Consider the following 12,076-nt stretch of genomic DNA (forward strand, 5'->3'; position numbering starts at 1 on the left):
TCCTCCTCTTATATAAAAGGATAGCAAAAAGTCACTAGAAATAGTGACTATAAAACAATTTAAAGGTAACTATAAGTACACTGACATCAGAATATATCATATATAAACACAAGCTTTTAAAGGGCTATCTATATGGAAAATATGGTTATCTATATTTTGTTTGTTCGCACACTGAATAAGAAAGGTATCTAGAAGACTGTATTTAAAGGCCTGTAGGCCATTGGATTACATTTGATATGGATCACATAAAAATATGTGAACACCCAGAGCAAAACAATTTTCTAAAATATTTACATATGTATTATTTTTAAAACAAAGGGCTAAGGGTCTTTAAGTAAATAGCAATGTATTAGTGTCTGTTTATTTATTAAACATTTATAGCTCATTAGCCACACAGCACCTGTCACAAAAGGATAGGGTACAGCCTCTATTGCCAGGAAATTCAGTGTCACGTAGATGCTAAGAGCAACACAGGTGAAAAAACAGCACCAGTCAAAACAATTTTATAACTAAAGTTCAGAGTCACATGTCTGAGAAGGGACTCTGTGAAGCCCACAGCAGTAAAATGGAATTTAAAAGGACAAACTGATCATCGGGACATAAAAAGATAATCAGAATAGTGACAGGCAAATTGAAAAAGGAAATCCAACAATAAGGGAAGCCAAACAGGTTGAGCTTTAATGCAACACATTTTGTACTTGACTGGCTTTAATTTAATGCATTCTTAAATAACTACCATTTAGAATTACAAATTTTAATCTATATATACTTTTAAAAAGCAACCTAAACTAAATGTTTACATTACATACACTGAACTAAAATTTGTTGCCTATTTATTGTTATAGTTTAGAAAAATAAATCTGAAAGTTAATTTTAATATCAAAGAGTATGATGATAATATAGTTTTAATTTTTGGCACCTTTTATTTATATGTTTTACTAAATATACTATTGAAAACAACTTTTGCTCATCAACTAATAGCTAGTAAGTCAGAATTAATACTGATTAATAAATGCTGATTAATTAAATGAGTTAATCAGCATAGTATATGTTTTAGTATCTCACTCTAAGACAGAGTCAAGTCCTTTTACTGTCCTGGGTTAAGGTTTTAGTATCATGTGTAAAATGGAATATAACAGAGACAAAAATGAGATTACCTGATGTGCTACACACAGTGGAATGACATAAAGCACTACTAAACTTTTGGCACAGTATCTAGAATATGTCAAGCCTTAATTGGTCATAAAACCTCATATATTTGTTTCTTGTCTCTAAATTTTTGCCCAGTTTGCTCTGCTTCTTAGCACCTGATTTTTAAGTATCTACTTAGATTTCTATAAACTCGGTAGTACTCCTGTTGTACTTTGAGATACTTTTGCATATAAATGTTTTGTTTGCTTCCAGAGCCCAATTTTATGCCCACTGAGATAAAAACACAAAAGAATATGTCATGGCTTCTGTGTCTTTTTCTTTTCATTCTTCATCTTATGTCCTCAAAATATCCTCATTAACCCCCACTCTATTGCTTTAATGGCAATTAATTTGCTGATACACCAAATGTCTTTACTGAGAATTTCATAATTATTATTGATTCAGAAATCAAAACACATAAAAAGCTTAGATACAAACCTAAAGAAAAGAACATATATATTCATATATATATATTTCATCTAAGCAATAAATATCAGATGTTATATTTTACTCATTACTTTAAAAAAAGTCAAGTTCATATTATCTAGTTGGATAATTTTGGAAACACATTATCTAAAGTTTAATGCCAAAGTTTTGCTTATGATTACTGAGCATGTTACTGTATTTTGGAAAAGATAAAAGAGCCAGTATTTTTTAAATTGCACAATTTTACTTTGGATGGTGTAAGTCCTGAAGTTCCTTCTCTTTAGTATTCCAAGTAATGTGTCATAGTACATTTCATATTAAGTAATGCATGCCAGATGAGTTAATATCTATTTTGAATTGTTAATATGATCCAAAAATAAAAGAAAAACACATTCGCTAAAAACAGTGCCCAAAGTGAAAAAGATGTTACTAATGACCTAGAAATGAACATCTTTTAGTTTACTGCCCCACCCCGAATTCTACCTCATGGTTTATACTCTCACTAGAACAAACTCAAATGACAATAATTAGTTTCCAACACAGAAATGGAGGCTTACAACTTCAGGTGGCACCTAGCACATCACACCAAGGCAGAATCCTGATAACATGTTTTTATTTTCAGTATTGAAAAAATTCAAAAGGAAACAGGCTTTAAATTTTTTAAGTCAGCTGTAAAAAATAAATTGTAATGTTTTTGGTTCTTTTAAAATGGCAGGTGTACAAACACCTGAGCTAAATGAAAGGGAAGCTAATAAGACACCGGTTCAAAGCACACAAGAAGCCAGATCACGGCGTCCAGTGTTAACTCATCACAGAGAAGACAAGGCTCCCTAACAAAAAGTCTCATTTCAGGCTGATGCTAGAGAAGGCTAAGAGTTGGATTAGAGCTTGTTACAACAAAGTTTTAAAGTGTTTACATAAAAAGCAAACCACAAATCCAATGAGACCTAACTTAGAAAGTGGCCACTGGCCAGACATGGGAGAACATGAGCATGGAAATCACGAAAGCTATTAATAAATGATATGCTTCTGAGCAGAGTGAGGAAGCCTGAACCCACAAGCCCATGACTTACCCAAGGGAGAAGGGAGCTTTACTTATAAGAAAATGTCAGCTACTGGCTGGACACAGTGGCACACACCTTTAATACCAGACTTGGAGAACCAAAGCAGGTATTCTCTGGGAATGTTATGCCAGTCTGATCTACAACAGTAAATTCCAGGCCAGCCAGGGCAACACAGAGGGAGTCTTTCTTACAAAGAAAGGGGGAAAACAGTCAATGAGTCCGAGTATCTCACTCAGAATGGCTGTCTCTAATTCAATCCACTTACCTGCATATTTAATTCTCTGTAACAGCTGACTGGTATTCTACTATGTAAATTTATCACATTTCCATTATCCTTTCATCAGTTGGTGTATACCTAGCCTGTTTCTAATTTCTGTCTATTATGAATAGAGCAGCAATGAACATCAATGAGCAAGTAAGATGTAGAGGTTATATGCCCACAGGTAGCATAGCTGGATATTATAGTAGTTAAATTTTCAACTTTTTGTGGAATTTCCACCTTGATTTTGATAGTAGTTATAATACTTGGCACTCCCACCAGCAATGAATAAGTGTTCCCTTTTCCATGTACTCACCAGCATGTGCTGCTACTTGTTTTGTTATTTTGAGCATTCTGATTAGGGTAAAATGAAATCTCAAGGTAGCTTTAATTTGTATTTTCCTAATGGCTAAGTATGTTAACCATCCTTAACATTCCTTTAAGAGATTCTCAGTCATTTCTGTTTCAGTTTGTAAGAACTGTCTGTTTAGTTTTATACCCCCATTTTCTAATTGGGTTATTTATTTTCTTAATGGTTAGTTTTTGTTTTTTAAAACTTCTTTATTCTAGACACCAATCCTCTATCAGATCTATAATTGGTAAAGATTTTTTTTCTTATTCTGTAGGCTGTCGATTTGCTTGAATGATGGTATCTTTTGCTGTATAGAAACTTTAGCTTTAAGAGGTCCCATTTATAAGTAGTTGTTGATGTTGGTGTCTGTGATAATGGTGTTTTGTTCAAAAATTCCTTTCCTGTGCCCGTGTGTTGGAGCAGGTCACTTGTTCTTCCCAGCCTCCTGGCTAGCTTAGACCCAAAATAATCACACAGAAACTGTATTCATTAAATCACTGCTTGGCACATTAGCTCTAGCTTCTTATTGGCTAACTCTTACATATTAGTTCAACCCATTTCTATTAATCTGTGTATTGCCACAAGGCTGTGGCTTACCAGGTAAAATTTCCAGCATCTGCCTCTGGTGACTCCATGGCTTCTCTCTGACTCCCACTCTTCTTTCTCTCAATATTCAGTCCAGTTTTCCCCACCTACCTAAGTTCTGCCCTATCAACTGGCCAAGGCAGTTTCTTTAGTCATTAACCAATAAGAGCAACACAGAGACAGAAGGACCTCCCACACCAACAGTGAATTCAAGGCTATCCCATACATACTCTTCTCTCAGATTCAGTGTATTTGACCTTATGTTGGGGGTACTTGGTCCATTTGTAGCTGAGTTTTGTGCAGAGTAAAAGGCACGAATGTATTTTGTTTCTTCTACATGCAGTCTTCCAGCATGAGCAGAACATTTGTTGAAGATGCAAAATTTTTTCCAGTGTACATTTTTGGCTTCTTTGTTAAAAAGAACAAGTATCTGCAAGTGTGTTGATTTGTGTCTGGTTCTTCAATTGGATTCCATTGTTCAACATGTCTGAGTTTTTTTTATTGTTTTTATTGAGCTATACATTTTTCTCTTCTCCTCTCCCTTCTTCCCTCTCCCCTTCTACCCTCTCCTGTGCCCCCCCCCACCATGCTCCTCATTTACTCAGGAAATCTTGTCTTTTTCTCCTTCCTATGAAGATCCATGTATGTCTCTCTTGGGTCCTCTTAGTTGCCTAGGTTGTCTGGGGTTGTAGACTGTAGATTTTTTTCTCTGCTTTTTGTTTAGAAGCCACTTATAAGTAAGTGCATATTCTATTTGTCTTTCTGGGTGTGGGTTACCTCATTCAATATCGTTTTTTCTAGATTCATCCATTTGCATGTTAATTTCAAGATGTCTTTTTTTTATCACTGTGTAGTACTCCATTGTGTAAATGTACCACATTATCTTTATCCATTCTTCACATGAGGGGCATTTATGTTGTTTCCAGGTTCTGGCTATTACAAGTAATGCTGCTATGAACATAGTTGAGCACATGTCCTTGTGATATGATTGAGCATCCTTTGAGTATATACACAACAGCAGTATGGCTGGAACTTGAGGTTCAACATGCCAGTTTTTATGCCAACATCAAGTTGTTTTTGTTAATATGGCTCTGTGTGATGGTCAGTAGATTTTTTAATATTCAGGCTCATTTTTGATATCTTGTGGGTTTTTTTTTGTTTTGTATTTCCACACAGAGTTGATGATTGATTTTTCAATTTTTGTAAAGAATTGTGTTGGAATTTTGAGGGGTATTGCATTGAATCTATAGATTGTTTTGGTAGGTTAGCCGTTTTCACAATTTTAATCCTACTGATATAGGAACATGGGAGATCTTTCCATCTTAAAGGTAACTAGTAAGAAACCAGGAAGAGGGGATTATGCAAAGAAGGAGAGTGGAGTGTTATAAAGAGATAACAGAAAATGTGCATAGAAAGACTAAATGGGAAGGAGGGTTGGAATGACAGGGTTCAGGAAAGAATACGGGGAAAGACAACAAACATTTAAAGGCCTATTAAAAGCCATATGGAAACACACCACTGTAGAAACTTCCTAAAATATAACATATATGAAAGGAATTTTAATGGACTCAACATATAATGGAGGGAACAATGTTCCAACTAGACATCTTAAGCTACCAAATAAAATCTCCAGTGCTAGGAATGGATTGCTGAGTCATTGGCCAAAGAGGTCCTATAGACCCCCTACAAACAACACAAGCTACTTCCAAGACTACTGGTCGCTCTTTATGACACAATTTTATGTCATTGTACATAGTGAAATCAAGCTGGTGCCAAACTAGAAGCTTCAGCCTACTGCCTGGAGTTTCTGTTGTTGGAAGGTACTTTGCAATGCTACGAGAAGAGGAAAATAATCACCAATATCTCCAGCTACAAACTCTGTGATAGACAACAGTGACCTGCCTGCAAGATATAATGGTGTAACAGTGGCACAAATTTTATGGGAGCAACAATTTTTTTTTAAAAAAAATTGAATTAGGGGTCACCCTGTGAGACAAACCCCATACCTGACACTGCTAAAGTGTCCAAGAATCTGAGACTAGTTAAGTCATAGGCTCTAGGGGAAAAGCTACTTACATTATTCTACTAAAAAGAGCATAGCAATAAAATGATACCTAGTGGTATACTGCTATTCCCACAGAACATCATTTAACTCTCTTCAGAGAAGTTTCTTCTTGGAGTCAGTGATATTAAGTAGAGACCCAAAACTGGACAATGTACAGAACCAAGAGACTTTGAAACACTAAATGTTCCAAATGGAACATTTGTCTTTATCAACCCCTTCATCTCAAAAATTGGTAATCTATATGGAAGAGGCAGCAGAAAGATTATAAGAGCCACAGATGGTGTTAATCCCAGCACTAGGGAGGCAAAGGCAGGTACATCTCTGTGAGTTCGAGACCAGCCTGGTCTACAAAGATAGTTCCAGGACAGGATCCAAAGCTACAGTGAAATCTTGTCTTGAAATAAACCAACCCCCCTCCCCCAAAAAAGGAAGGAAGCAAGCAAGCAAACAAACATAGATGGTGGATGACTCCAAGGAAGCAGTGTCTTTCAGATACAACAGGGCTGATACACATACATATGAATTTGCAGACTGTGACAACATGCACAAACCTGCACAAATTCAAACCAGACAAAATCTGAGCACTGAGAAGGAGAAAGCACACACAAAATCCTACCTCTAATCAAGAAGGTGTTTGCAATTAATACCTATTAAAAAAGGGAAAATCAGTTTTTCCAATGGAATGTCACTAGGTGTATCAACCACACGCCAGGGCAGGCCCAATGCCTAGAAATAGATGGCAAACATAAAAGGGACCCTTATTTATTCATTTACTTGCTTGCTTGTCTGTCTGTCTGTCTGTTTATTTATTTATTTGTTAGTTCCTTGAGACAGGGTTTCTCTGTGTAACTGCTGGGGTTGTCATAGAACTCGCTTTGTAGACCAGGCTAGCCTTAAACTCACAGAGATCCACCTGTCTCTGCCTACCGAGAGCTGGGATTAAAAATGTGTGCCACCACTGCCTGGGTTTTTGTGTGAGAGTTTTAAAAGTATTTTTTTTGTCTTATTGGGTTTTTTGTTTTGTTTTGATTTGATTTTCATTTTGGTGAGTTGGTTATTTGGTGGGTGGGGGAGAAAAAGAAAGATCATGAAGTTAGGTAGTTAAGGAGAATCTGAGAGGAGTTGAAGAATAGAAAAGAAAATGACCAAAATATTCTATATGAAAAAAATAATTAACTTTAAAAGGCAACAACTAGTTGGGTATGGTGACATACACCTTTAATCCCAGCACTTGGGTGACCACGGCAAGTGGATCTCTGTGAGTTCAAGTCCAATCTGGTCTACATGGTGAGTTCTGAGATAGCCAATGTTACACAGTAAAACCCTGTCTCAAACAAACAAACAGAAAACAAAAACGTCAACTACTGACTAATAAGACAAGAGTATGGAACAGGTAGATAATCATGCTGCAAGCATCATAAGCAGAATCAGTCAGTCAAGAATCAATAGTAAATACTAAATCAGGACAAGCATGAGTGACAAGCAGCAGGACACATATGTAGACTTAAAATACCTTCCTATGGAATATTCATTAGCTGCAACTGAAAAAATACCCTGCAACTACATATTGCAAAAATGTAACAATCTAACAAATGAACACAAGCAGTAATGGACAAATAGATTCCTATGCATCTAAATGTGTAGCCTTGGACACCACTAGAAGGAACATACTTAGGAAGTATTCCTTTTCTTCTTTTTTCTTTGACTTTGGCTAATTGGTCTTCCTTCTTTCCTTCCTCTTCTTCCTTCTTTTTATTTTTAAAATAATCTCACTATGTAGCTCAGGGTATCTCCAAATTCTCAATTCTTCTGCTTCGGATTTCCTAACACTGGGATTATAGGCAAATACCCTCGAATGTAGTTTTACTTAAGTATTACAGCATTCTGTTGATGTACAATCTGAACTTAATGAGATATACCAGGAAACATAAAATAAGAAACATTCTATTAAAATGGATATGGAAAGATTATTATTTAAAAACTTCTACATTATTAGACAGTGACTGAGCAAACATTCAAGATGAAGAGGGAAAAGAGAAATAAAACTTAAACACAATATATGTAGTTATGTGCTGGACCTGCCCTGGAAGAAAACAGTGGAATGGGTAGTGAAGAACATTATTACAGTAATTAAAGTGATGTCCAATTGAAGGTGGGGAAGGAGAATCACTTCAGCCAAGTGGTTCAGGTCCAGCCTAGGGTACCAAAGAAATCACAGGAAAGGTATATAAATATAGAATTTTCTCTCAAATGATTTGGGATGAAGAGGAGGAAATGAATCTCTCTCTCTCTCTCTCTCTCTCTCTCTCTCTCTTTCTCTCCCTCTGTCTCTCTTCCTCTCTCTCTCTCTCTCTCTCTCTCTCTCTGTGTGTGTGTGTGTGTGTGTGTGTGAGAGAGAGAGAGAGAGAGAGAGAGAGAGATTGTACAAAAAGGAGGAAGGAAAAAACAGGAAGAAAGAAGAGAGATGAAGAGAAAGGGAAAATATATCAGATAATATACCGATGAGAGAAATTTATCTATTTAACACTAAATAAATATGGGCAAAGGACATCTGAATGTTTATGAGTAATGTCAGCAATTTCTCTTTAAGAAACAATGTACAACAAAAAATGAGACATATGTGTCCAAGAATTTCTAGACATATTTCTAAAATATCTCCAATGATGTCTTAATATACTACCTTTCATTCAGCATATTTGAGGGCTGAATGCATGTGAAAAAGAAGGAAGGGACAAGCCAAATTATCATTTAGTTTCCATTAGACAACTCAAGGGATTCATTAAGAATATGGACATAGTGGTCTGTAGAGATGGCTCAATGGTTAAGAGCACTGGCTGTTCTTCCAGAGAACCCAGGTTCAATTCTCAGCACTCACATGGAAGCTCATAACTGTTGATAATTCCAGTTCCAGGGGATCTGACAAATTTACACCAATGCACATAAAGTAGTTTTTTTTTAAAAAAAAGTCAATGAAGGCACTTTTAAACATTTTTAAATGGACATAAAGAATACTGCATCCTCCGAATTAGTTTAAGATCTAAACACCATCATTAAAATGAAAGGCGAACTAAGAAAATAGTGTGGAACATGAATTACAGAGCAGTCTGACAGGTTTTTGACTGAAATGATCAAAACAAGAATTTGATCAGTCTTTTACATGCAATTTCCATCACTATAAAGATACTTTCTAGGATAAGAGGAACTACAGACACAGACTTAAAAGTTATGCCATCTCATCAGCAAGGTAACTTCCGAATTTAAACAGAAGTGATATTCTGACAGTCATTAGATATTTCAAAGCAAATATTTCTTAGTTTGATCCCACTAACTAAAGCCTTGAAATGTCAATATGGCTTCCCATAAAGACATGACAAAGAAAAATATGCTGAAATGCAGATAACTTATATTTGTGTGGGAATGCAGACAATAAGTATTTTGTTCTACAGGAACTTTTGACTCTCCACTATAAACGAATAATAATGTAAGTTTGCTTCATGATAGGTAACTTGTCTTCTTTGTATTGAAAATCCACATATTGTACCCAGAAAATTTAGATTTTTAAGAAATATATTATGACTGTGAATACTGATTTGTGAGGCCATTTCCAAAAGCATCTTTTCCTCTCACTGGTGATACTTTTCTACATAAAGCAAAAAGTATAGTAACTAACATAAATTGGCTCAGCAACAAAAACCAAGCTCTGTGAAGTTTCTGTATTATCAAATAAGAACCAAAATAAACCAGCAAATTACTACCAGCACAGCACCAAGGAAACCCCTACATTCCTATGACTCCCTTTACAGGACTGGGTTTTATAAGACTCTATCTTCTACCAATTCAAAGAAACCCATTTGAACACCAAAGTAGAAGTTACTGGTATGTGTCAGGAAGCACTAAGGGGATGGAACTTTCTATGGCAACTAGGGTGGAGGTTATACAGACTGATATCTAGCCCCCACCCTCAAATGCCAGTGTTTTTTTTTTCTTTTCTTTTATTTATTTATTTTTACTATTAAAAATTTCCACCTTCTCCCCACCTCCCATTTCCCTCCCCCTCTTTTAACTACCCCTCCCTTCCCTTTCCAGTCCAAGGAGCAGTCAGGGTTCCCTGCCCTGCGGGAAGTCCAAGGTCTAACCCACTCCATCTAGGTCCAGGAAGGCGTGCATCTAAAAAGACTAAAATGCCAGTGGTTTTTAAAACAAGGCAGAAATGTCACTTCGATAGCTCACACTCAGAATATGACCCCTGTTCATACCTCATAAAGTTCCATAAATTGCCTAACACTTTGTCATATATATTTCTGCTTAAATTAGAGAAATTAGTGTAGTTTCCTAAAACTAGGAACTTAATCACTACTCTTATAGAGGAGGGACTGTAAATGTTTCCAGAGCTTGCATGTGGATTTCAGAGAGTAATAACAATGATGTGAAACACTGTGATAACAACCATGTGTCCTGTGAAAGATCCCCTGACGACAGACATGCAGGAGAACAATAACACTTTACCACCAAAGAAACCAATTCATAGACACAATAATTCAAATACGATCACTATTTTAGTGAGGACAGTTAACCTACCAACTTCTATTTTATTGTTCCTTCTCCAACATTAAACATACACCATCCTCAAGCTTTTTAGAGAGCACAAAATTTTCAATTTTAACAAAAACAAATATGTAACTTCAAAGATTCTGCAATTCCAACTGTCCTTATCCTTGGATAGGGTAGTTCCTTTACCTGGAGATTGATCTCTGCCTCATAGAAGGTTAGGCATGAGCAGTAATGTCGATCTGAGTCGATATCCGTTAGGACCACCACAAAGAATGTTGGCTGTTTCCGCTCTCTGGACAGATGCCATCCACCAGGCTGACAAAACTTAAAAAAAAAAGAGGGGATGATATTTTAAAATAAAAACAAAAATCACATTTTTAATATATAAAAATATTAAACATAACATTGTCATTAAAGCTATATAATTGAGGGGCTATGGAAATGGTTCACAGGGTAAACAGTGCTTGTTTCATATACATGAGGACCAGAGCTTGAGCCCTAGTTCTCATATAAAAAAGCTAAGGGTGATCATGTGCCTGACATCTCAACATTAGAAAGGGGGCAGGAGGAGGATCCTAGGAGTTCCCTGATCAACTAGACTAACCAACTGGTGTGCTCCTGATTCAGTGAGAGACTGTGATTTAAAAAAATAAGCTAGAAATCAATAAAGGTACATGCTGTTGACCTCTGGCTTTCATAATGCAGGTATGCATGTGCATATGTACACATGTATCACACATACAAATTTCTCTATTTGATATGGTATGCTACACCAGCTAATATAAACGAAATTCATGTACAGCTTCATAGCTTTGAAAACATTCATCAAATTTTCCCATAGAAACCACTCTGAGATGCCAATCTACTTTTGGCATATGTAGTAACATAGCACCAAAATAAGAAACTCTTCCTCCAAATATTAGAATAAATCACGGTACAAGGTGGAGAGGAAGTGCGACAAGGGAGATTGTTTGCGAGGAGGAAGGCAACCACCAAGAGGAGTGCAAAGGAAAGAGAAAGGGATGAATAAAGATAAACTGAAACGATGGATGTGTGTGAACCACCACTTTCTTGTATGCTAACCAATAATTTTTAATGTCAATGAGGGATTGCAGAAATGGTTCCGTGACTGAGTGCTTGCTGTTTAACCAGACCACCAAAATTCAGACCCCAGCACCCTTGTAACAAGTCAAGTATGGCTTCCATGTTCCTGTGACCCCAGCACTGCTAAAAGGAAAGGTAAGAGGAATTACTGAGCCTTGCTAGCAAAAAACACAGGTTCCAGATTCAGGGAAAGACCTTGCCTCAAAGGAATATTACAAAGAATGATAAAGGGGTATATTCCACACCCTCCTCTAGTCTCTGCATCAACCACGACTTACATGTTCACGCGTACAAGTGCACAATACACCTTAATGCATATATCACACACACATTAAAAACAATAAAATGGATTCATTAAAAAAATCATTGTAAATTCTAATATGTGAGTAAATTGTATGAATAATACTCTTTTGTAGTTCTTACAATTGATGAGCACATAGAACACTGAGCCAAAAAAAATCCTGAGAATCTCAGTTTTA

At 36.2% G+C, this 12,076-nt stretch overlaps 1 protein-coding gene across 1 annotated transcript in view; it reads right to left on the minus strand.

Moving 5' to 3' along the window:
• The window catches only part of Sbf2 (SET binding factor 2), a 396,726-nt gene that overhangs the window by 221,220 nt on the left and 163,430 nt on the right, over nt 1-12,076 (minus strand). Inside the window, exon 3 of the mRNA XM_038328033.1 lies at nt 10,680-10,817. Coding sequence (XP_038183961.1) covers nt 10,680-10,817 — 138 coding nt within the window. The remainder of the gene's footprint in view (nt 1-10,679; nt 10,818-12,076) is intronic.

Source organism: Arvicola amphibius, chromosome 1 (assembly GCF_903992535.2).
Source record: "Arvicola amphibius chromosome 1, mArvAmp1.2, whole genome shotgun sequence".
NCBI lineage: Eukaryota > Metazoa > Chordata > Mammalia > Rodentia > Cricetidae > Arvicola > Arvicola amphibius.